At 44.6% G+C, this 26,738-nt stretch overlaps 1 protein-coding gene across 13 annotated transcripts in view; it reads left to right on the forward strand.

Annotated features, from left to right (window-relative positions):
• MTHFD1L (methylenetetrahydrofolate dehydrogenase (NADP+ dependent) 1 like) overlaps nucleotides 1–26,738 on the forward strand; it is a 227,690-nt gene that overhangs the window by 179,993 nt on the left and 20,959 nt on the right. For 9 of the 13 annotated variants that reach the window (XM_079938749.1, XM_079938748.1, XM_079938742.1 and 6 more), the window contains 2 exons: nucleotides 11,707–11,827; nucleotides 18,900–19,989. In XM_079938749.1, coding sequence (XP_079794875.1) covers nucleotides 11,707–11,796 — 90 coding nt within the window. In that variant the 3' untranslated portion in view covers nucleotides 11,797–11,827; nucleotides 18,900–19,989. Of the gene's footprint in view, nucleotides 1–11,706; nucleotides 11,828–16,778; nucleotides 17,281–18,899; nucleotides 19,990–24,397; nucleotides 24,633–26,738 lie in introns of those variants that run through there. The other 4 variants (XR_013830711.1, XM_079938745.1, XM_079938746.1 and 1 more) reach the window with 4 other exon arrangements.

Here is a 26,738-nt window from a genome sequence, read left to right on the forward strand (position 1 = left end):
CTGAAAGACATTTGGAAAAACCCCAGATATTTGGAAACTAAATAAGCCACAGAAAAGGAGAAAACATTTGCAGATCATCTATCTGATGAGGACTTGTATATGGGTGATAAATACATGAAAATATGCTTATCATCTTTAGTCATTAGGGAAATGTAAGTTAAAACCATAATGGGATGCCACTGTATAGCTATTAGAATACCTAAAATTAAAAAGACTGACCATACCAGATGTTAGTGGGGATGTGAAAACAATTAAAGTCTAAACATGCACCTACCGTAAGACCAAGCCATTCCATTCCTAAGTGTTTACTCACAAGAAATGAAATACATGTCCATAGTAAGGTCTGTACGTGAATGTTCACAGCAGCTTGTTTTGTAATAGCATAGAAGAAACTTTACGCTTGACCACATGCAGCTTATCGTATGCCACGCTGCTAGATAATTCACTCTGTTTTTAAAATAAAGTTGCTGAAAGTAGAAAAACAAGAGAAAAAAATTTTAAAGAGAAAGTTAAGTCCATTAATTTTTTTAAAAATTTTCTATGCTGCATAACAAATTAACCACAAATTTAGCAGCTTTATAATAACACCAAACCCAGCTTAGCTAAGTTGCCCGCTTCAGGCTGTAGTACTACCATCAGCTAGGGCTCCAGTCTCATGTGAGGCCAGGGATCCTCTTCCAAGTTCACAGCTTGTTGGCAGATTTCAGTGCCTTGCAGCTGTAGGACTGAAGGCCCAGCCTTTTGCTGGCTGTCAGCTGGAGGCTACATTTAAGTCTCAGAGGCTACATGTGGTTTTTACCACCTGGTCTTCTTAGACCCTCTCATGGCATGGTAGTTTATCAGAAGCCAGCACGGGGGAAAGTTGAATCTGGTGAGACGGAAGGACCCCATCACTTTTGCCATGTTCTCCTGGTTGGAAGTAAGTCACAGGTCTCACCTGCACTCAAGGAGGGGGAGTTACTGGGAGTCACCCTAGTGTGTGTAAACCGCAATACGGTACAGCACATGGCAACAGAGACAATAGAAAGGAGTCTCCAGGATCATGGCAAAGGGAGATGCCACCGTCAGCTGTTTAGTAGGCCTACAGGATGAAGGGCGCCCGCAGGATGGCCGCGAGGATGACTAGTCTCATGCGTGGGCATATGAAGGGAGGACCAAGACTGTCAGAGTGCATTAGTGCATGAATGATAGGCCTATAGAAAGCTGAACTAATGAAGATACAAGACAGTTATTAACTCTAGGAGAAACAGGAGTTGTACAAGAATGAGAATGTAATCAGAATACGTATGATGGCCCTTCTGTGAATAATATTTACATTGTCCTAATAAATCCTGATCAGACCAAAAGTAATGACAGCTCTTTATTTGAGAGATGGAAAGTGGAGGTGGGGGAGCATGGGTAGTAGGATGTCAAAGAGCTAAATCCTCATCTTCTGTGTTAGAAAGCCAATAGATAGTATCTGAAGTTATAAATCAAGAAAGAGCAGTGATGATAAAAAGAAAGAGCTGAGGGGCCTTTCTCACCTTCTGAGATGGCCCACACTCTGTCCTGTGGAGTGTGTTTCTCTCTAAATAAATCCACTTCTTACCTATCACTCTGTCTCTCACTGAATTCGTTCGGCGATGAGACATCAAGAACCTGAGCTTCATTAAGTCCTGAGACCAGGTAAGGTCATGGGGGCCGAAGACTCCCAGTTCTGCTTCGTAAGTGAAGGTTAGCCAGAAGCGCTCAACCACCAGATCAACTGGAACCTAAGGAATGACGATGTTGACCTTCTCTGATTCTTGTGATGTCAGTCAAGTTTGGACGCAGTCGATGTCCCAAGCCCCTTCATGAATATGCATGTACGCTTACCTTAAGACTTCCCGGTTTTGCTGCTGGGGAGACATTGCTTTGGGAAAGATCCCCGGTGTTCTCCTTACTTGCTGCAAGTAATAAATCCTTTCTTCCCCCTGAAAAAAAAGAAAGAGCTGAGAATGGATAGTGGTTGCCTCTGAGGAGCTGGAATACAGCTGGGGTGGGGCAGCAGTGGACAGGGAACTGTCATTTTTTATAGTATGCCTTGAGGGACAATGTGACCTTTTAAGCCACGTACATGATTTACTTTGATAAAAATTAGATTTACAAAACAGAAATCCATCATGTTGCTCTCTTGATGTTTCTCCTTACTTTTAACACATGCTGTGTGTTTGTGAGAAACAGAAAGAGAGCAAGGTACATGATTTATGAGCGATTTCAAGATACTTGGTCCACAGTTTTCTTTTTCTCCCACTGCATTAATCCAGAGGAAGCAGGTCTGACAGCTGCAGCATCCCTGCCGTGTTGGGGAAGCCGGGTGAAGAAGGGGAAAACGCGGGAGGGACAGCGGGGTGCTCACCTCCCAGGCAGGATCTCTACCCGCCAAGTCCTTTAATTATCGTCTGCCCTTGCAGTGAGAAAAGGCGTTCTGTTTAGAGAAGCCTTTGCACGTAGCCCAGTTAGGACTCTTTCCGTCCAGGAATTGGAGAAAGGTAAAGTGGGGAAAACATGTTTTGTGGATATTCATGGAAGTTTGTAGAGGGAAGGAAATACCCACATAAGTACGACGTGTTCATTTGCTAGGCCTGCCATAGTAATGTACCGTGGACTGGACTGCTCAAACAGCAGGTTTATTTTCTCAAAGTTCTGGAGACCAGAAGACCAAGACCAGGGTGTCATCAGGGTTGGTTTCTCCTGAGGCCTTTCCTTTGTGCCCGTGCATCTCTGGGCTGTTCCTCTTAGAGGGACACCAGCCCTACTGGATAAAGGTTCCACCCTTATGACCTCATGTTGGAGGTTGGGGCTTGAACATATAGATTTGGCGGGGGGAGCGGGGGGGACACAGTTCAGTCCATAACATACTGTATATAGACCCAGTCTGAGGTCCTGAGCGTTCAGCTGGGATCTGGTCTGAACCACCTGAAGGAAAAAAATTTTAAAAAAGAAGAGAGAGATGGCAGAACCATATAGGCCTCTAGTATTTAAAATAGTTAAATTAGGTGGCAGGGTGGTCATGAATTCTTTCCTAATTCAGTTTCCTGGTCAAACCTTGGCTGGCCAAGTGTCCGGTTAGTAAACATTAGATGAGATAACTCCTCCCCTCCCCATCCAGGCTCCCCCAGACCACTCCTTTGCCTCTGTCCCAAGAGAGCCATAAAGGGGACATTAAAATAATGGATACAATTTCCCTCTATCTTGTTCTGTTTTCCTGCTGCTGCAGCAGCTTATTATCTCTGGGGAGGAGCTTTGCCGGGGTTGGAGGAGGGGCGGGGGGAAGAAAAGGGAAATGCTAAATTACATGGGCAGCTGTGTCTTCTGTAACAAGCTCCTCTGTGGAGAAAAGGACCAGCTCAGCTAAGTAAAGGCAGTTTTCGTGACACCCCCCACCCCGCCCCGCCCGCCTCCTTCTCTTCCCTTCCCCTTCATCTTCTCTCTTCTTCCAGGAGTTACAGAATAATGACTTAATTGCTAATAGGACCTTGGGATAAAACGCACGCCCAGAACATCACAGTTCATTTTCAGAAGATGAGCTTCTCAGAAACCAGAATTTGATTGCTTGATATTGAGTTTCCAAACAATGAAACGTTATAAAATTGGTTTGTTTTGCCAAGGCTGGCAGGGTTCTCCTGGCATGCCACCTGTCCATCGAAAGGCTGGAGAGGAAACACTGCAAAAGTTCAAGCAGAGAGGAGCAGTGTGTAAAGAATTGAATTTGTGCTTCTCTTCACAGCATCTTCTCTGGCCTACACAGAAAGAGTAATCCCCTCTTCCTAAAGACTGAACTCAGTTTAAAATTATAGTTGTTTTTAGCTCGTCACACTTCTGAAGGTTTCTCTCTTAAAATAACCTTTGTCATCAGTCAGAGGCCCCTGATTACTTGATACTTAGGTCTTGGTTATTGGGTGTAGCGTCAGATTTGATGGTCATTAGTAGAAACAACAGAAAGGGGCTCTTTTAAATTGTTTATAGAGCAGGAAAAATTAGGGGGAAATCTCAAAACTAATGAACCCTTTTTTCTTATAAAAGAAACATAATTATTCACAGTTCAGATTTGTTTTCAAGTCTCCTTTTTCTGTGTCTATCATAATAACAGCACTGTACTTCATAGAGACAATTATAGTTGTACCTCCTATAATAAAATAACAATTGTATCCATTGTGTATTACACACTAAACTAGGGTCCTTTCTTTATCCCATTTTAATTTTGAAATAGAGCCTATCACATAGATCTGTTTATATTCATAGTGTATTTCCAGGTACAGAACCAAGACTCAGTGATGTAACTTACCCAGGTCCACTGGCAGTACGGGAACGGGGCCCTTCCCCTCACCCCTCAGAGCCACCTGGGTTACTGCTGCCCGTCTGACTTCAGTTACCTCTTCCAGCCTTTGTGCTCGACGTTCCCATTCCTAACTGGTCCAGGGAAAGTCACACAACTGTCCTGAGGCCACTTCCACACCTCTCAGTGGGGCTACGCAGACCTCTCCCACCTCACCTGTCTCACAGGGCTGTTGGCAGCCTCAGCTGTGGTCCTTATGGTGAAATGAGGAGAGATGGGGAAGAATCTCCACCGCCCCCCAATGGAAATGGAAGAGTGAGATGTGAACAGTGTAACACCTGTGTAGATATGACCTTTATCTATCATTTTGGCAATGGATAAGATCAAAGCATATGATGAATGAATAAGAACAAAGTAAGTGAGAGAGGAACCAATTGGTTGGTAAACAGTAGCAATGTTTAACAGTCATAAGGTATTTTACTCGCTGCTGACTAGTGTGACTAAGATGTAATTTGGAAGATACCACCCCGGGTGTAAGCTGTGTAACATTTTCTTGCATAAATATTAAAGTTTAAAAGGAATCAAGACTAAAATTGTAAAGTAAATGAATTTTCTTTACAATTCATATAAATTTATTTACACAAATATTGTAGCTGAAATCGCAGTAGTTTGATAGGACGTGTATTCCCATTGCAAAAGCAGCTCATAACATTTCTTTGTGCAGTTGCAGGACACATGTTGCCACCGAGGGGCAGCGACACTAAATGCCATGATGTAAGGGAGGCAGTGGCAGTAGGGTTCAGTGGTTAGAGCTAGGGCTTTGGGGTCACACTGTCTGCTTTTGAATTCCAGCTCAACCAGCTGTTAGCCGTGTGATTTGTGTCATTATGCTTTTCCTCGTCTTGTTTTCCTAATCTGCAAATTGGGGATAATGAAACTGTAATAACATGCACCTTGTGGAATTGTTGGAATTAAATGAGATACAGAGCATGGAAAGCACTTAGCAGAGTCCACCACTGGGTACCAAACTATTGTTTTGAAAATTGGTAAATAAAAGAAAGGAATCGGGGGAAAAAATGAGTCGCTGAAGAGGACGTTCTTTCTCGCACTGGATATCACAGGGTGTGGCTATGATGTGGCCTGGAGCTGCCCACACAGAGAAGAAAGCCTGGGGATGAAGCCAACACCAAGAGGACAATAGAGAGAAGCCCTGGGGCTGCATTATGCCACCTCTGGTCTTCCAGGCCCGGAAACAGGAAGGACAGCGTCTTACTGAGCAAGCCAGCATGGGGCTTTCCTGGCAAGCATAGTTGAAAGCTGACTAAGGATACCGTCCTTAAAATCAGAACAAAAAAAGAAAAATAAATTATTTGGTGGGGGAAAGATGCACTCAAATGCCGAGTGGTCTTTGAACTGAAAGCTCTTAGTCCGTTGTAATATTTGAGATGCATGAAACGTGCTGAACTTCTTCATTTCCTTTGTCAATATCCAGTAGGTCAGACGCCCTGCTCGCATTTATTTTTCTTTTCTTCTAAAGAACTCTCCCTAATCTCTCATTTTCCAAAAGGCAGGGCGCATTGACTTTACAGTTGATCCTTGAAGAACAGGGGTTAGAACAGGGCGGGTCCACTTCTATACAGATTTTTTTCAATCTAAATATGACAGTAGTGTATCAGTCTCAACAATCTATGGCCTGCACTGGTTGAATCTGCGGATAGGGAGGAACCTCGGCTACCAAGGGCCAACTAAAAATTATCCTTGGATTTTCAACCCTGCTGGGTATCAGTGCCCCTAACCCCACGTGGTTCAAGGGTCAACTGTAGAATGTGTTGGCAACAACTCTTCCTGGGTCTCCCCACTCAGCCACATTCCTTTGTTTAGAAATTACCCCAGTTGCCTCTTTTAAGTTTTACTCTCCCTGAGAATCAGATTTCAGAATTGTACATGTGGAATTTTCCAGTTTCTGTACGTAACTACATAAATACATGTTATATAGTCACATGGCTTGTATAAGAATAGAACATTTCTTGGGAGTTTGCACAAGACATTGTTTACAGGGGTCACCTCCAGGAAACAGTATTAGGAGAGCAAGACTTGGCTTTTTAGTTCTATTATTTATTACTTCTCAGTTGAAAGTATTTTCTTTTTGAAAGTGTTTTTTGTTGAAAGTAAGTTTTTTCTAACTAATGGAAAAGTTAGTTTGGAACAGGCTTCTTACCACTAAGAGTTATAGTTTGCTTTACGAAAGAAGAGAGAAATAACCGTACTTGCTCAGTCTTTTATTCAGCGCCATTGAAATAAATTGGAATAGTCGGAGCTCCGTGATACTGCTCCAAGATGTGAGCACGATAGAGTCATCTTTACAGTGATTGAACTTGACTTCCATCTTCGAAACTCAGACGTTAAGAATTTATTATGTTCATTCTTTTTATATGAAAAGCAAAGAATGAAAAAGATTTTCTTTTAACTGAAAAGTAAAAAGTGACTCGACTCGAATGATCTGCTTCATGGTCTGTCCCTTTGGAAGCAGGAACCAGGTCCTGGTCACCTTGGTATCCCCATAGTGAGTGCTCAGCAAAGGACTGTGGGTTGAATAAAGCCTCACTGCCCTTTCGCACAGGAACAGGCAGTCGCTGGCCACCAGGAAAGATAACAGGCACTCTGATAGGACACGCCCCCAAGCGCCCAGAGCATCCCTGGCAGTCACGGGCCGTGCAGGTGAATGTTATCTAACCCAGAAAGAAATCCCAGAGCCTCCGTCACCACTAAGTCAAGCAAGTGGAATCCCAGTGGTAGCAGCACTGTTTTCATTATCATGATTTTTTTTTTTTTTTTTTTTTTTTTGCGGTACGCGGGCCTCTCACTGTTGCGGCCTCTCCCGTTGCGGAGCACAGGCTCCGGACGCGCAGGCTCAGAGGCCATGGCTCACGGGCCCAGCCGCTCCGCGGCATGTGGGATCTTCCCAGACCGGGGCACGAACCCGTGTCCCCTGCATCGGCAGGCGGACTCTCAACCAGTGCGCCACCAGGGAAGCCTATCATGATTTTTAATACCTCTCTTCTTTCCTTTTGCTTGATGTTTATACCGGCCATTTTTCCTCTTGCATCATCTTAGTTTAATTATCTAAATGACCATTAGATGTAAACAGTTCTGTCCCTCGTGTCCAAAGAAGAGGGAGAAGGGAAGAGACAAAAAATCCAGTCCTTGGGCTTCCCGAGGCACTGTACTTATAATTCAGAAAATACTTTTGCTCAAGAGTTTAAATGTTTGAGTTATTATTTCATCAAAAAGAATCTTTTTATTTAAATTGCATCATCGTGTAGTTAACCATTGTAGTCTCTTTGGTGGTTTTTTTTGTTTTTTTTGTTTTTTTTTGGCTGTGTTGGGTCTTAGTTGCGGTATGCAGTATCTTCGTTGAGGTATGCGGGATCTTTCGTTGCGGTTCATGGGCTCTTCCTTGAAGCGCTCGGGCTTCTCTCTAGTTGTGGTGTGCGGGTTTCCTCTCTCTAGTTGCAGCACGCAGGCTCCAGGGCTCATGGGCTCTGTAGTGTGGCACACGGGCGTAGTTGCCCCGCAGCATATGGGATCTTAGTTCCCTGACCAGGGATCGAACCCGCATCCCCTGCATTGGAAGGGGGATTCTTTACCACTGGACCACCAGGGAAGTCCCTTTTTTGGTTGTTCTTAAATTTTTGCAACAAGATGATGGGTGTTCGGCCATATTGGTGGAGGAAAGAAATGTATAGAAGGGATTCCCTTTTAGATCATGAACTGAAGGAACAGTGAGTTCAAATGCTTATTTCTTTTCTGAATTACAACAAATCTGAATGATGTATCCAGTAGGAAAAAGCAGTAGATTTAGGGAGAAGTCAGAAAAGAAATTATTTCACAAACACAACAAAATTGACTACAACGATATTTTGGTTAAGTGGTAAGTATGATACTATCACTTTATGAAACAGATTTTTAGGTAATTTTTCTACTCATTCTAAGAGTGTTTTACCCTTACTTCTGAATGACAAGTTTTAGGTGTATGAATATTTTCTCTTTGCTGGTGTTAATGAATGTTTATAAAGGCTATTCCTATAACTCGTCGTTTCTCCAAAATAAGCTTAACCCGAAATCAAAGATTTGGAAGATTCATTGTAGGTAAAATTAGGCGCATGAAGGGCAAAAGCCCATGCTTTTCAGCCTTTGTAAAAGAATCCATTAAGGCAGCATGACAAGTAAGTACGATTTAGTGGCCCCTCATTATTTTAAGCAGGGGGCCTTCTTCAAGGGCACACAAATAAGTCAACAGAGATCACCACTGACCCCAGGCGTGGGCCCAGAGGTCAACTGCCAAGGGCCGTCCGAATTCTTCTTTCCTGCAGTGCTCTGCTGACTCTTGTCTGGGGGCTCCAATCCTTTGGTAACAGAGTGTTTTTTATTGGGAGAGAATCTGATGCGAATGTGTAAGGTCTTGTTAACATAATTCCATACTGTGTCTGCTCAGCAGGACTTTTATTTTAAACATAGATGGACTGGAGGTGGCTTTGTCTCCAGGGCTGGGAGTCCCCCAGCTCTGCACACTCCACATGGTTCCTGGTCAGTTGTTGCTCATCCCGAATAAGTAGGGATTCTTGATTCTTGAAAGTGACGATTGCATCATTGGAAAGGAACATGGGAGTCTTCTGACTGATCTCATTTTTCTCCCATTTGAGAGAAGTAAGTTGAAAATAGAGGAAAGACATTTCATACTTCCTGGCCTTTAATATTTTGGCTACTTAGAAAAGCTCCCAGTTTTGTGACAGTATCAGAATGACCCAAAGATGCACGCGCTGAGTCACTGCAGCCTGTGGTTCAGCTCCAGGAAGCGTGCAAATCCCACTGCCTTTGTCGGTCTTGGTCTTGCACCAGCTAAAAGTGAATGGTGGAAAGCTGAACTTTCATGTCTGTTAAAAAAGCTTGTAAACAAGCAGGCAGTGCAATTGTGTTATCCACAATAGAAACTTCCATTATAACTTTGCTCAGATGAACCCCCATGCACTGCCTTCGGGCTTCTTCCTGGGTTTTCTCACCTCATGTGGATTTAGATATGATCTGCCTCATACTGAATTCTGCCCTGGAGTGAATAGTGTTGCAGCCTCAGAAGCAGCAGCAGTCAAGTCTGGGTAGCATCCTCACCCAGATACCTTCGACCTAGAGACTTATTTTAAATTAGAGACAGAGCAGCTTCACTGTGGCTGAATGCGGTCACTCGTTCCTTAAACTATAAAACGCTGGTTGCTTTTTCCAAATCCATATCCCCACACAGATTATAAGGGCATCTTAAAATGCTCATGTCAGAACGCGGTTAGGTAGGAAAATTGTTGTAGAGTAACTGGTATGAGTTTTGTAGCCCAGGAAACTGGAAAAAATATGAACAGTTCCCACCGATGTCCTTTGTGTTTGATGTTTCAGGGCTAACACATTAAGCGTGGGTTTCTTTCTGGGGTCTCCTAGGAGCAGCGACTGTAGTAACCAGAGAAAAATGTTACCCCCCTGCTAGGAACAGAAACCTCAGGAGGAGAAGTAACCATCCACATACCTAAAGTTTTAAAGTACAGGAAATCCCCACCTACAAGCAGGTTGTGCGCCAGAACTTTATTTGTAGTTCATGGCTCGAAACCCAGAGCACAGAAAATCCTGAAGACCTGCTATCAGTGGTGCCTGTATTCCAGGCAGGCCTCAGAAGCCTTTTTAGCCCATAATATACTAAAGGGCGATCCTGTGCAATCAGCCAGACAGGAGCTGGCCACCGTATACGGTGTCTGGCCACATGGACCCACCTCACTCACACTCTCGTAGCCCAGGTGGTTATGAGGCCGCAGGTGCACGGGTTTCCTCCTCGACCTGAGCTCGGGCCGGGAAGAAGTAGCAGCGCTTGGTCAGGGGTGAAAGGGCTTTCTTCTCTCCTTCCTCCCCAGCACCTCACCCCCTTCCCCAGGAGCTCCCTTTCCCGGGGCTAAAGGGAGTGGGGGGAGGCATCCTAGGCCATATTGATTAAGCCGGGGCTTCTCAGATGGAGACGTGCACACAGATCTCCCGGAGATATGCTGAAATTGCAGATTCTGATTCAGTGGGCCGCAGGTGGGCCCTGAGATCCTGAGTTTCCCACAAGCTCCTGGGTGATACCGATGCCCCTGGTCCACAGACCCCAGTCTGAGTAGCGAGAGTCTGTCAGCATCGTCGGGGGGAAGAGTGGGCGTCAGTGAAATCCTGTCCCTACAAAAAAGCACCTTGAGAGTGAGAGACCGGAGGTCTGTGACAGAGGCCTTATCTGGGTTCCTTTGGTGTTGAGAACTTCCAGGCTGGTGAGAAGAAGTGGGAATACTAAAATCGATAAAGAGCAGCTCATCCAAAATCCTCACACTCCGGGTTCTAGACCCGTGTTTAGTGTGTCAGCATCACCAGGGGAAACCGGCCAGCTTCCCCAGCTCGTCACCGGGGATCTCTGGTGCAGGTGGACAAAGCGCTTTTTGCAAAACCGATCTAGACACAGTGCAGCAAAGCAGTGAGAAGCACAGGCCTGGTTTTAATTCCGTCTCCACCACTGACCAGCTGTGTATCCTTGAGCCCATGCCTTTGTGCCTAAATGTCCTCTGTCCTCATCAGTAAAGTGAGGCTAAAATGAGTGCCTACCTCGAAGGGTGATGGGGAACTCAAGTTATTATCTATGTAAAATCCTGAGTATAGAGTGCCCAAACGGTGGTGGAGGCAGCAGTGGTGGTGGTGGTTATATGAGTAATTTGAGATTACAAATGTGGAGTCCAATTTCCCATTTTGCTGTTTATTACCTGTGTGGCCTTGGGCAAATGACTTAACACCTCTAAACCTCCATTTCCTTCCTTGTAACATGGAAACGATAAAAGTATCCAACTCATTGAGTTTGGGGGACGATGCAAAAAAAAGCATTTACACAGTGCCTAGCACATAGTAAGTTCTCAATAAACGACAGTTACTGCTAGTAAAGTAGACCAGCTATCTGGAGAACAGGAGTTTTCAAACTGTGCTCCAAGAGTTGAAGATTTTACCGAAATGTGTCTTGGGGGTTATTCATTATTCATTCCTTCCACACCCACTGTCCCCTTCAGCCAGAGGGGCTTATCTTTGCTGGGCTTCAGCACTAAGATTTGACTTAGTAAAAAGAGTTTGAAAATCACTGTTTTGGAGCTATGGTATGCTGTGGGACCATGGAGGGATTTCATTTCCTTAAACAAAGATTGGAATAGCAGATGGTGAATTTAAAAATATACATGTATATATAACCCAAAGTTACATGAGACTGAATTGAATTATATAGTAAATTTATGTCGTTAGATGTACAGTGTCCAGCGTGATCCCCTTGCAGCACTGGCTAATATATAATCTTTTGTTCTCTCCCCCAGATGAGCACCATGCCAGGACTGCCGACTCGGCCCTGCTTCTATGACATCGATCTTGATACGGAAACAGAGCAAGTTAAAGGCTTGTTCTAAGTGAACAGGATTTTCACAGGACTCAATTCAGGTAGGCTATTGTGCTTTTTACTTTTTCTTTCTTTCTTTTTTCCCTAGTTCAAATCTCTTTTAGTTTTATTTTGTTTGGTTTTTCTGATGTTTATTACAGAAATGGTCTGATAAGTAATTTCCTCACTTGGTTACTGTGAATTCCTACCAGGTTACAGCCATGCCCTGGGTCACTCCTGGGTGTGGATATGCAGTGAGATGGTCAGGTCCTTGGTGTGCCTGGACCCGATTCCAGTGAAAGTCAGTCACACTGTCTCTGAATATAGATTTGTTTTAAGGCATCTCTTGCTATAACAAAGGAGCCCTGTAAATTCTTTTTCGAGAATTAAAACTAATATCTTCTGTCATTAACTATACCAACTATACCCTCATCCCACGTATCTCTTGCTACAGAGTTAGAATCATGTGATAGAGGACTCCAGTATGATCATTTCCTGGGGCTGCCATAACAGGGTCACAACTGGGCAGCTTAAACGACAGACATTTGTTCTCCCACAGTTCTGGAGGCCAAAAGTCCAAAGTCAAGGTGTCGTCCGGGCTATGCACTCTCTGAGATTCTGGCAGAATGCCTCCTGGCCTCTTCCTAACTCCTGGTGGTGCCCATTGATCCTTGACATTCCTCTGTCTCCCTGTGTGTCTCTGTCTTCCTTAAAGGACACCAGTTGCATTGAATTGCGGCCCACCTTATTGACCTCTTCTTAACTTGATTATATCTGCAAAGACCCTGTTTCCAGTTAAGGTCACTCTCAGAGGTACTAGGGGTCAGGACTTCAACGTACCTTTTGGGGACACAATCTAACCCGTAACACAGTCGCACAACAGGGGGATTGGGCTCTCATACCACTGGAAAGATTCACAGAGGTGGGACAGATCGTCTACCTCCAAGGGTCCTGTGAGTCACAGGAAGCACAGGGCAGCAGAAATTAGAGCCCTTGATGATTCAGGGTCTGCGCAGTGTAAGAGGGTTGGGCTTGTCTTGGCGCTGTCTTAGGCGGCCCACAGCGGGGGGCCTTTGGTCTCATTCACGTCTGTGCCTCGGTCCTGCAGCCGCAGGCACACCTGCTGGCTTCTGTCCCAGCTTCCCATCACGAAGAAAAAGGACCCCCCCGCCCCCCCCCCCCCGCTGCAACCCTCCTCCCTGGGAAACTCCCAGTCAGAAGTCTCAGAGACTTGGAGCTGCTTTTCCCCATCCCATATATCAGACAATTCCTCACCATATTCTCAAGACGCATTCCTTCCCCATAAACACCCCCATTCCTTCTCCCTACTGCCTCCCGTTCCGGTTCCTTAGCCCAGCACCCGTCCCTCTTGCCAGTACATTCTGGGCCTTCCAGATGACCTTGCTTGACCTAAAGACCCTCCTTTCCAGTTGTCCCTGAGTTACGCCCTTAGCCAAGCACACAGGACTCCCGCATTTGTTTGTCTATCAGTAGTGAACATGGGGAGATTTTTTTTTCTTTTTTTTTGCAAGTCTTTGTTACTAAAACACTGAAGACTTAGGCTATGATGAGGAAGGTAAGAGACACATTAATACAAGTTGTGGGATTGTTCGGTTTGGGTTGTGTGTGTGGTGTTTGGTGGTGTTTGTATGCGTTTTTTGCTGGTGAGTGGGAGCTGTATTTAGTTTTAACCACAATCACATTTCAAATCTTTTGTCATGTCTGAAAAAGAAAACTCCAGAAAATGAACTAACGGAGACTAACTTAACAGGGAAGCCCATAAACTTGACCTTTGATAACAGAGTTATTTTGGTCTTTTGATATGACTGTGCATGTGCGTGTGTGTGTGAACGTCTTGGGTTTCCCAGCCAGGCCTTGGGAAAATCACAATATCGTTCCTCTTAAACTTTGAGTTGACCCCTGTCCAGACTCATTTCCCTTGTCATGTCAACCCATTATGCTACATTTCTGCCACTTGTCATTTTTCTCCAGAACAAGTGTGTGTAATTCTGTCATCTCTCTCAGATAGATGAGTATTTATCCAGCCTTTTGGTCCATTTTTATTTGCTCTCCAAACAGGTCATATAAATGTGTTTATGCCTTAATTATTGCAGCTGGGGCTCAGGTAATGCCAGGTGGCGTGTCCTTAGCTTTACCAGTACTTACATCTAAATCCTTGTGTTCAAGTTCTTTGACAAGTATCCCTCTGGACTTTGTTCGAAGACTGAGCAGGGGGACCTCCAGTGGTTGAGACTGCACACTGCCACTGCAGGGGGCATGGGTCCGATCCCTGGTCGGGGAACTAAGGTCCCGCATGTTGCGGGGTGCGGCCAAAAAAAAAAGAGAGAATTAAAAACAAAGACTGAGCAGGGGTTGGGGGTCAAGACCTTTGGGGATTCCCTCCAATGGGCCAGGCACTGTGCTAAGCACCTCTCGTGGGCAGTCACTGCACCCCTTGCAGGCAGGTGTTGTCCTGTCCCCTGGGGTCACAAGAGGGGGAAGCTGAGGGATGGCCCTGATCCACCAGATAGCAGAGGAATAATACTGCCTTTCCACTACTCAACCCTGCCTCTCGTTCCATAGCTGTAGCAGGAAATGCTTTGCCATCCACGGTCACATGTCATGCTGGCCTCAAATTTCAGAACTGCAGAAACTCTGGCCCAGAGACATCAACAACTTGCCTGAGTTGCACAGCTGATAAGTACAAAAGCCAAGACTCAACCCAGATCTGCTTACTCTCGGTCTCACCCCATCCTTTCTTTCCCAAACCAAAAGATTTTCACGGGGTAAATGAACTTTGGCCCATTCTGGAAGATGATAACCAGCTCTTTGAACAGACCCATAATTTGGGGATAACCAGGTGATTTTTTTTAATAACAAAAGATAATTGAGTATTAAAAGCTATGACTTTGTCAAAATTCTTTTCAGTCAGAGTATACTAGAGCTATCTCTTACTTAAGTCTCTCATTGAATGTCATTTTCCCACTCAATTATCCAGGGTTCTTTCTTCTGTATGAATTGCCAAACCTTGTTCTAGGCTTGGTAGGCAGTGTTTCAAAACCCATCACTTGACCCTGCTTGAATAATCGCAGACCATCCAGTGCTGTAAGAGAAAACCACTGTACAAAGCAAACATTCCCTCTCGGGTATCCTTCAGAATAACGATCCCGCAGACATTCTTCCTGCTTCCTGTCGCCTCTCACATACGGCAGGCAGGGACCACTCGTACTAACAGTCACAGGTCTGTGGCTATTAAAAATGCACAAAATACAAATGTTAAAGCTTGGATGATAGCTCGGACACATTTGAGCATCGGGAGAGGAAATGTCCGGTGGGCTGCTTGGCTCACATCGTGGTCAGGCTCCAGCTCTTTCTCTGGACTCAGCTGCAGGGCATCACCCTCCTTACTCCTTGCAGAATGTGTTGCAGACGTGACGTGTCGCACGTGGAAGAAGCCACTCGGTTGAGGGCTGCTGTCTTTCCTTCCACTTCCTCACCTTCCCTGCTTATCTCACCCTCTAGGAAACGGTATGAGCGGGAGGTGCCGGGGAGTCACCAGAATTTGAGCTCTTGCTGCTTTTTTCCAAAGCTTCCCTGTCGTGCTTTCGCTATTGTTAGACTAAGGGCATGATTCATTCTTTTGGATGTTACCAAACAGAACTAATTAAAATGAGTTGTTTGTCCCAGTGAAACTGATCCTGTGACATTACTGGTCAGTCTTTTGTTTGAAGATGATTGGATTTGGAGGTTTCGTTCCCCCCCCCCACTTTGGGTTTCTCATTTTGAAGCTTCATCATATTTCTGGGCCTTGGCAGGATTCAAATGAACTCAAGAAAGCCTGGCAGATTTCCTGAAGGATTCAGACACTCCCTTACTTTGTTCTGATGTGCAAAGTTGTGGTTAGTACGGAATCAAATTGACTCTGGCCCTGCTATAATTGTTTTTCTTGAATTGCACACGCAAAAAGGAGTATAATACCAGCTCATTTCTTCCCTAAACTTCCTTTCGAGCCGAAATTTTCAGTGATATTTAATAATTATAAATTAATCTCCAGACGCTGCTTGTGGACAGAGCCTCTTATCCCCAGGTTGTAAACCAGAGTTTCAGGGTTTCCTGGGGGAGCTCCAGGGCTCTCTGATTTTAATTTTGAAACTCTGTCTTTTCAAGAAGCAGCTCAAAAATTGTTCATCACCGTTGTGCTTCAAGAAAAAGTCCTCAGTTCCTCACCCCAAGCTGTCCTTGGGACAGAGGGAGCCCCCCTTTTCCCACTCCCAGGCAGGAACCAAAATAGGCTGGAAGCCCAAGCTACTTAAATAAACGATTGTGATAATTAAATCTAAAATGGAATCTTTAACATCTCTAAAAGATGGTGATAATTAAATCTCCGTTATCTAACTAAAATGGAATGTTTTGAGGCTTAACGGTTGTGAAATTCTTAATTAATTCCCTTTTAAAAGAAACTTCCCAGGAGGCAGTGGATCTAATCATCTTATACTTTTTTTTTAAATAAAGCAAGAAAAATAATATTTCATCAAACTCTGGAAAAATATGAATTTTCTAATAACTCTAAATTTACACATGGTTAATATAATATATAAGAAATTATAGGTCAGTGAGAAAAGCTTGGATGCGCTTTTGGAAAAGCCTGGAGAAAAGCTTCAGTTATGTCATTAGTTATAATCTACCAGTTGGTTTGAAAAAATTAGAACTTGCAAGGTAAGGTGGAAGTTTTAACCAAATGCTATGAACTTGAAATTTTCTCCATTTTGCAGAAGCCATTTTTTATCAGACATTCAAACGGGTTAATAAGCACCCAGTGACTATCATGCAGCTTCACTAATAAGAGAAATAAATAGACTCACTTCTCAATTCAAAAGCAAATCTCAAAAAAAAAAAATTCATAATCTAAATGATTCTAAATTATTCACTTTTGAGGTTTTAAAAAAATTGTCAAAATATGTCGCCATCAACTTTACAAATACTACTGAGGTTGACTTCGTTTTTACTTTAAAGTCACTTTCAGGGGCTTCCCTGGTGGCACAGTGGTTAAGAATCCGCCTGCCAATGCAGGGGGCACGGGTTCGAGCCCCTGGTCCGGGACGATCCCACATGCCACGGAGTAACGAAGCCCGCGAGCCACAACTACTGAAGCCGACGCGCCTAGAAACCATGCTCTGCCACAAGAGAAGCCACCGCAATGAAAAGCCCACGCACCACAACGAAGAGAGTAGCACCCGCTCACCGCAACTGGAGAAAGCCCACGCGCAGCAATGAACACCCAACGCAGCCAAAAATAAATAAATAAAATAAATAAATTTATAATAAATAATAAAGTCACTTTGGTAGCATATTTAACTTTAACCTCTGTTATTCAACAGTGGGAACCAAAACAAGATGGTTGTCAGCACAGGGAAGCCAAGAACCAAGTGCCATTACCAATAATTAACATAAGGGTAAATACAGTGAAGTTGTCTTAGTTTAATAAATAAGAGAGAACTCCCCTTATGGGGGCGTGCGTGTGTGTTTTATCCCCATGGCTGCTATAACAAATCACTTGGTGGTTTAAAATACCAGAAATTGATTCTTTCACAGTTCTAGAGGCTAGAAGTCTGAAATCAGTATTAGCAGGCTGAAATCAAGGTGCCAGCAGGCCACACTCCCTCCAGAAGCTCCAGGGGAGACTCCTTTCCTTGCCTTCTCCAGATTCTAGCTGCTGCCAGCAGCCCTTGACTTGTGGCCACGTCACTCCAGTCTCTGCCTCTGGTCACTCACGTTGCCTTGGGCACTTTGTAATTTCTTATTATTCACATACCATGATTGGATGTCTTATATATTCTATCTTCCAAAAGATTTAACACTAAATCAAATTTAAAAAAATTTTTCCCCACTGAATAAACAACTGATTCATTTGCACCTTCGCTATTGTGTTTCTGATTTTTTTTTAAATTTATATTCAGACTTTCTATACCTTTACCAACCCTTTGAGTTTTCTGAAAATATGGAACCACAGACTCTAAGCCTCTTTAACTATAAAAACTGTTGATACCGAGGTCATGTGGTCAATCCACGGGTCTTCCACCGAGCCCAGCCTCGTCTCTCCCACCTTCCCTCCCCCGTAGTCACTGTGCCTCGTATCTAGGGTCACCAGAGCCACCGACAGGAGGCTGGCGCATCACTGAGAGGAGGGGCAAGGTCTGCACCAGGCAGACCTCCCTTCCTAACATAAAAGATATTTTCTTTTTGTTAATGTTTACTATGCTTGCGATGCTTCTGTTTTCTGTTTACTTCCCTGATTTGAACCAGACATCAGGGGAGTATTTGAAACTCCTAGTCCCCTGCCTTGGTCACCGTCTTCTGTTCTGAAGCGAATAAAGCATCCCTTCTGGCTCCAGACCCTGCCCTCATCCGTGGGAGGCTGGCTCGCTGTATTCCAGCCGAGTTTGAACTCTTGGCCGAGGAGATAAATTCCTCCTTGTATAAATTCAGATCAAAGGCCAAGTGCTTGTATTTTACATTTCTCCTGATGAATTTTTTTTTTTTGGTACTTAGGTGTTTTGTTTGCTTTTTTTCTTTTTAAAATGTAGCTTGATCACTTCTTTTTCTAAAGAGATTGCAGAATTCACAGTGACAGAGAGTCTTAGTACCCTTTGCGGGAAAACAACAAGAAATTCCAGATTCACTCACTTCCATTCTTGTCCTAAATGCATTTTTCAGACCTTGCTCTCTGTGCCTGCTGTAAAAGAGAAACTGAAATCCAAGGCAACAGGCTTGCTAATCTAAAATCCTGGATGTTCTCACTTGACAGGATCCTGGAAACCTGTAGATTCCAAATTTAGAAGTCATGGAATTTCAGCCACGGTCCCCAAGCAAAATCTTTTAGGAAATTCAGAACCTCTGCCTGCCGTGTCCATGCTGGCTCGGTCCCAAGTGGTGCAGAATCGGATTCTCCACTGCTCATAAGTAAAAAGATTCCAAGCAATGATCCCAGCCTTGTCTTGTGAATAGCATCACTTGTCTGCTCTTATATTTTCTTGTGGTCTCCAGCTTTAGAGCTATAATATATGAACAGTTTGACACCAGGGGAAAAAAGCTGTTCTTAAACCACCGAAATATTTTTTTTTTCCTGTTTTTCAGGCTCCACAAACACAAACTACTCCTTGCCTTTTTGCTGCAGTTGGAGAAGAAAGTGAATTTGAAATATGCTCTTACGCAATGCTGGGGAAATGGTGAAATAGGCCAAAGATTTATTCTTCGTTCAAGATGAATTCTGTTTGTAACAGAGTGTAGTGTTCAGGAAAAGGACCTCCACCAAGTCTGAAAGAAACTAATTTATTTTCTGTTTCCGCAGAGTTTACATTATTTCCCACTGCTTACACTTTAGAATGTTTATTTTATGGGGACTGGGGGATTAAAAGAGTGTGAACTAAAAGGTAACATTTTCCACGATGGAGTTTTCTATATTGTCTTTGAACTGAAAATAAACATGTATGTAGAAAACCAACCAGCAAGCTTTCAGTGCCAGATAAGACTCGCTGACTGCTCTCTAGAGGTAGCTTTTCATGGTGGGGTTGTTACCTGACACTGATTTCCTGGAAAATTGTGAATGCAACGAGAGCTTTATAAACATAACAAGGAAAAAATAACAGACAGAGAAACATCAGGTCAGTTGTGAAATCTTCTGACTGCTGGAAAGTGGCAATATCCTTTGGAACAAAATACATTTTATATCCAGAACTACTTTTCAGTGCCAGGGAAGTTTACATCACTTACCTAGAAACTGATGGGTTTATGCTAGTTTCTTCCACTGATGAATGAATCTCAATGGCCATTAAGCTCTCACAGGCCCATAGGGCAAGAGAAGTGACCCTTAAAGGTCGGGTGTTTGGCAAATGTTTTTTCATTTTTCCAGCCCTTAAATTGTTCCTGACCCTCTCTTGTTTCCATTTCTTCCCTACAATAATATAAAATTACATAAAAGTTAAGACAAAACCAAGGATTCAGGAACAAACAAGCAGTGATTGTCCTCTAAGCAGTATCAGTAAAGTAGTCACCATAAATATCTTAAATGTCCCCCAGGCACATCCTGCAAAAGCCCTTGCCATCAGATCCTGCATGTTCTTGTACTCCACCCTCAGTGACCCCGCTTGTTAGCTGCTCTGCCCATAATGTATCTTTATGTGCAGTTTAATTTGTTCCAAAACGCTGTTTAATAAGTAAAAAGCCTCCCCACGCAAAGACTGTCTGTCCTGAGAATAATTTTGCTTCATGTTTCTGTTTGTTTGTTTGTTCTTTGTTTTTTGCGGTACGCGGGCCTCTCACTGTTGTGGCCTCTCCTGTTGCGGAGCACAGGCTCCGGACACGCAGGCTCAGTGGCCATGGCTCACGGGCCCAGCCACTGCGCGGCATGTGGGATCTTCCCGGACCGGGGCACGTACCCGCGTCCCCTGCATCAGCAGGCGGACTCCCAGCCACTGCGCCACCAGGGAAGCCCTGCTTCATGTTTCTGAAGTGTCACAGTCCCATTGTCATCCACCCCACCCCACCCTCGTCCCTGCCTTTTATTTGCGTGTATGCCTGTCCGAATACACAGTGAACTAGCATCTCCGACATATAAATCTATTTCAAGATTATGAGGGTTCACAGTCAATTCGTTCTCTATATAATGTGCCCAGTGAGCAGCCTTTCTCGCGAAATGATTTTTACTTAATTTTTTTTTCAATTCTTTTCATTTTATTTTTTGGCCAAGCAGCATGTGGAGTCTTAGTTCCCCCACCAGAGATCAAACCTATGCCCTCTGCATCGGAAGCACGGAGTCTTAACCACTGGACTGCCAGGGAAGTCCCCGAAGTCCCCCGAAGTTCCCGCAGTTCCCTTCTGCTTGTTATTTTCCTCTGCCATTTAAAGTTTCATTTTCTATTTTTGAAAATGTTTTAGGGGAAAAAAAAAATCTTACAAACCTATGTTCCAAGGGCTTTAGGCCAGAGACTTCTTTCCTTACCTGCTTTCACCAGGCAACTCCAATTCATCAAAAAAAGGAGAGGAAAAAAAGAGCATCCTGAATACAGATGTGGGAGAGCTTCTCAGCACTCACGCCGAAGGACGTGTAATCCAGGTGTCGCTGGGAACTCCACGGTTTTCCCATCACGTGGGCTCGTTTTAACTCCTAGATGTCATAACTCACGTTCCGATGGATTTGTTTTCTGTTCATGCACTAACCCTACTAGGATACACTCCTGCTGAGTGATGAGCAGCCTCCACTGAGAAGAAAGGTCTTTGGCAGGTTAATTAATGGGCTTATGAACTCATGATGACCGAGGCACTCACGGGCAGGAGAAGACGTTATTTTAGAAAAGAGCTAGTTACCTACCATCTCTTCTGAGGCCAAGGCATGAAAAAAAACAAAAAAATCACATAACCTTTGGCATGGTGGGTTTTAGACAGAAATCTTCCCGAGAAGGGTAGATCCTGATTTCTCTCTGCCTCTATAACTGCAATGTAAGAAACTACTAACAGACCAGAAATGGTGAGGGCCACAGTGATCACCATGGCACACAGAGACCTATGGCCTTGCTCCCTCTCTGCTCAGGGTTCTGAAGTAACACCTGCAAGGGTTAAGACCCAGACCAGAAGGATCTTCTGAAAGCTGACAGAGGAACACACCATAGTGATGAACAAAAAGCAAGGGAGAGATGAATGGGGACTCAGGAAAGTAGCGGCAAGGCAATTAGCCAATCCACTCCTTAATATTCTTATTATTTCTCTACTTCTAGGGTTATTCTCTTTGTTTTAATTGGAATGTGCTGACTCCATTAAAACAATACATCAGTGTTCTTCACGACAGATATTCAAAGAGAATCCTCCTGTCTAACATTACCCAGGGACTGTTCTTTAACATAATTTACACCTGCCGTTAGATAAGATGGTGTATGAAGCTTACTTTATTTATTCCAGGAAAGTCCACCTACACATATTTGTCCATTGCTTTTGTATAAATGTGTATGTACAAGGGAGTAAAAATTAAGTAATAAGTGCACTTTTATAGCATTTGTTAAAAACCTGTAATCCACATCCACCGGAAAAGTTGAGCATTGTGGCAGAACAGGTGGTTACTAATCAGAGCTTCACTGTTTCCTTAGACTTTAGTGCAGCCATGGATCGAGGGACCCCAAAAAACTCTTATAGCTACACTTTGAACAAGGGATAGTGCTGAAATCTAAGAGTCCGTGAACTTGGATGGGGAAAAAAGTACATCTTTGTATTCACTAACCTCTAACCGTAATGTAACATTTCCTTCGATTATGAATGTCAGCAGCAAATCACAGCAATACTCACAGTACCTGTGGCTGTCGCAGTCGAAGTCACCGGCATTCTAATGTTACAGTTTCTGCAGTCACAGTAGCGACTATGCGCATCGCAGTAGCACATCATCTAACAAGGCAGATGTGCCACTATCCTGTTTTTTCATGTGTCAAGAGCCACATATATTGCTGTAATCAAATTTGATAACTTTTTCAACATTTTAATAACTGCATTTCACTATTGTCCTGCGTTAATCATACGTGGCATTTAAAGATATCCTGAGAAAGGCTACACAGACTTCATCTGACTGATTAAGGGATCTATGGTACCAAAATGGTGATGACCGCCAGGGACCGTATGAAATGCTAACCTCCTAAATCCTGCAGCCTGTTGTGATGCTCTGGGATGTTGATACATCTGCATCTGTGCTCCAAGCCATCCCTAAGGGTCCCTGCTCCAGGACTCCTCTATCTGAGACCCTTGTTCTGGGAGCAGCCCAGGTAGCACCTGTCACTGGAGCCCTCTCAGGCCTAACGCAGACGAGATAGAAGCAGCTCTGGAAACTGTAGAGTGCTGTGTCCTTGTAGAGCTTGCCTAGCAGCCCCAATCCCTGGGCCAGCTCCTGGGCTCCCACCCCTGCCCTGCTTTGGGGTCAAACTCTCCCACATGGCTTTAGACGCTGCCCCTGGCAACCAAGGTCCTACCTGACCTGGTCTCCCCAAGGCTCACACAGAACCTCAGCTTGCATCCTAGTTCTGGGGACCACTGGCTCAGGGTAACCACAAATGCCATTCCCACAAAATTACGAGTTTTACTGTATGGTTTTCCTGATAAGGGATCTTACCATTGTTGAGTAACATTGTTTAATTCATTGACTAGTTTATTTATTCTACAAACCCCTATTGGGCTGCTACCACGTGTGAAGCAGAATGTCTTAAAAAGAAAAGGAATTTGACGTACAAGGTCCATGACTGAAGGGAACGTGTTGGGGCATTCCCCACTGTATTCCAAACCCACAGAGTAGTGGAATGGAAGGTAGTAGTTGATCAGTAAGTATTTTCTGAGCAAATTCATCCGTCCCCTCACTGAGCATGTGTCAGCCCACTTGCTGACACCAGTGACTGGTGTTGGAAGTGGGCGGTCCTATTGGTTGGGGACACTGCTCTCTAACCTGTGGGGTTTGCACTAACTGCGCAGTGAGTGTCAGAACTGAATTGAATGGAGTTGTAAGATCCAGTTGGTGTCGGGAGTGTACACCGATGGAGGATTTCGTTAAGCAAAGGATTTTAGCTCATGTCGTGAAAAAGTATTGAGATACATAAATACCAAAAGTTTCAGAAATCATGGGGCAGATTTCATGGCCTACATCATGTCATCGTGTCCCTGGCAGATTGCCCACAGGCCCCCATGTCACACTTTGAGAACAACTCTTACTCAGTTTTAGATTGAGCTCTTGGTCAATTCGAAGATCTGACTTAGTTTCAAGCCCTTAGCCATCAAGAGATAGGCAAGATTTCTGCTAGACCCCATAAACTTCCTGAGAGCAAGCCAGTGTCCGCAGATCTGGGCAGACACCGTTGGTCACTGGATATGAGACACTAATAGCTATGTCCCTTCCTGAAAGGCCAGAGTCCCCCTACCTGGCAGCTGTCCGTGGGATGTTACCCACAGTTGCACCAGGTTCTGAACTTGCATTAAAACAACCATAGATTCAGGGGATTGTCCAAAGAACCGTTCTTTTTTCTTTCTTTCTTTCTTTCTTTTTCTTTCTTTCTTTCTTTCTTTGGCTGCATTGGTTCTTCATTGCTGTGTGCAGGCTTTCTCTAGTTGAGGCAATCAGGGGCTACTCTTTGTTGCGGTGCGCGGGCTTCTCACTGCGGTGGCTTCTCTTGTCGCGGAGCACAGGCTCTAGGCACACGGGCTTCGGTAGTTGTGGCACGCAGGCCCAGTAGTTGTGGCACACGGGCTTAGTTGCTCCGTGGCATATGGGATCTTCCCGGACCAGGACTTGAACCCATGTCCCCTGCATCGGCAGTCGGATTCTCAACCACGGCACCACCAGGGAAGCCCCAAAGAATCATTCTTAATGATGACTCTGGGCCTTCCTTCAGGTCTCAGTAAGATGGTTGATTCTAGGACAAAAGATGAATGTCATGAACCAAAAAAGATGGCGAAAATACTTCATGAAAATGGAGTAGGACCATGTAGTTGAGCCGTCAACATGAGACAAAGAAGAATGAAATGCCCTGCTGTGCCACCCTCCTGTGATCTCAGCCTTATCAGTGTGGGTTGTCTTCCTAGTTAATCTGATGCTCTTCCTTTGTGCTGCTTAGGCTCTGGGGTAAGCATCCTCCTCAGGTCCAAAATGCAGCCACCTAACCTAGCATTGCTTTCCTGAGTCCAAGACTACAATGAACACTTCATGGAGCAACACCGTGACTGGCCATGGCCACTGTGTTCAAGGTAAGCTAAATCCATATGAGCTACCTGAACATCAAAATCGTCTCTGGGCAGTCAATAGCAGACTCCCAAGCATTTGGGTGGGCTAGTTTTACTAATAGGTTTTAGAATCGCGATTTTTTTGTTTAACTGGTCTCAGGACCATCTGCATTAGAATTACGTGCAATACTTGTTAGAAATGTAGCTTCCCGGGCTTCCCTGGTGGCGCAGTGGTTGAGAGTCCGCCTGCCGATGCAGGGGACACGGGTTCGTGCCCCGGTCCGGGAGGATCCCACATGCCGCGGAGCGGCTGGGCCCGTGAGCCGTGGCCGCTGAGCCTGCACGTCCGGAGCCTGTGCTCCGCAACGGGAGAGGCCACAACAGTGAGAGGCCCGTGTACCGCAAAAAATAAAAAATAAAAAAAAAATGTAACTTCCCACCTTCACTTAGACCTAGTATATTCAACTCTCTAGAAATGATCCTGGGAATCAGTATTTTAAACAATTCACTAAATTATCCTCCTGCATCCTAAATTTAATAATTAACCCAAACTCCACTTTTGTATCACCACTGTGCCTAGCATTTAGAAGGTGCTATGCAAAGACTTGTTGAAAGCCAGAGTGCACATTTCTAGCAGTCCGTCTCCTGGCCCATGGCGGCCCTACCTGCACGTTATGCATCATCCTTACGGCACTCTCAATTCCCAATACCCCTTCAGAGCCGAGGAATTAAGTTTGGTGTTTTTCACAGCATCTCTCTCCTCCCTTCCTCCGCTGTGGCTTCTCCAGGCTCCCAAGCACCTCCCGCCCCAAGCTGAATCCTGAAACCATCTGAGGAACCACAGACCTCCTAGGAAGATTCTGTGGACAACGAAGAGATTTATGAGGCCAGCCAAATTCAGGATCTCTTATCCTAGACTTGTGTCTAATAATCCAGCATGGGTTGAGTGCCTACCCAGGCAAGGCCTCACACTCGGCTCTGTGGATTAACGAGGATGATCAAGGTCGGGGAGGGGTGCTGGCAAAATGGTCCCAGAAGCCACTGGGAGGATCTTGGGGGCAGTGGGGGATGGCCTTCCACCCACCTGCCAGAGGGAGTTTATACCCATGCTTTTGAGTTTTTCATAAACTCACACTCCGTGGCAAGGCTTCCCTTCTCTTTAGCACCCTAGGTTTGTATTTAAGTCTCCTGAAATGCTTTTAAAAATCCAACCTTTCAGATACGTTGTCAGTCATATTTCCTCCCACGATTAGAATGAGACTCAAGGCAGGTTTGTTCTGAAAACAGCCCTTGTCTCCTCTGTCTTGGCAGGGCAGAGCTCAGAGGAGGGCGACGGAATTGCCCAGACTGAGTCTGAGGTTAGAGTGTTTATGTAAGAAATCCGCTAAACTTAAATATTTCTCGTGGTGTGGTCAGGGCCGCAAACCTTTGCCCGGGCTCACCACGGTGACTGTCATCTGTTTACTCAAGCCTGTGTGGGCATCTCTGTTTACGTGAAAGGACCCTGCTAGCTTAAAGCCGGTTCGTATGTTCAGTCATAGATCATGATGCTCACGTATTTTACGGTAAGGATTTTGCAAAGACAATTTTTCAAAGTAATCAGACTGGTTAACAATTGTGTGTGCACTGAGCAGACATATTGAATGAACGTTCGCTTGGCAAAGTCTTACAATTAAGGAATTTTTCTTCCCCAGATAATTACATGAGCCCTGATAGTGTTCCTCCAAGCCAGCCTACCGATTTACCTTCCCCCTTGATAGAGACAACGTGTACCAGACAAACAGCTGAGACAGACACCCCGAAGGGACTGGAAAGACTCTGCTGGGGCCAGAACTAGGCAACTATATGAGAAGTGATGCTTTCCAACTTCATCACGGAGCTGGGAGCCAAAGGATGCTTCAGGGGCCAGGGGAAAAGATGCTGAATAACACCCCAACTTCCTTCCAAGCCATTTTCTACTGTGGCTTCATTACTGAGTTTGAACTGTGAATTCCCAGAATATCAGACATCCCCAAACTCAAATGGGAGTACAGAAAGGCATTCCAAAGCCAAATGTGAATTACCTTTAAATTATTCATGCCACCTCGATAGCCATTAGAACAGATAATTGAAGTAACTGTAAATATGTATAAACAGAAGTGACAGAAACAGAAACGTCCACAACAAACTACAGATGAACAGAAAAATGCACTTAAGTGCTAAATAATTAGGGAGGAGGGAAGCCAGGGGAGGTGG

Source organism: Stenella coeruleoalba (genome assembly GCF_951394435.1).
Source record: "Stenella coeruleoalba genome assembly, chromosome: 12".
Taxonomy (NCBI): Eukaryota; Metazoa; Chordata; class Mammalia; order Artiodactyla; family Delphinidae; genus Stenella; species Stenella coeruleoalba.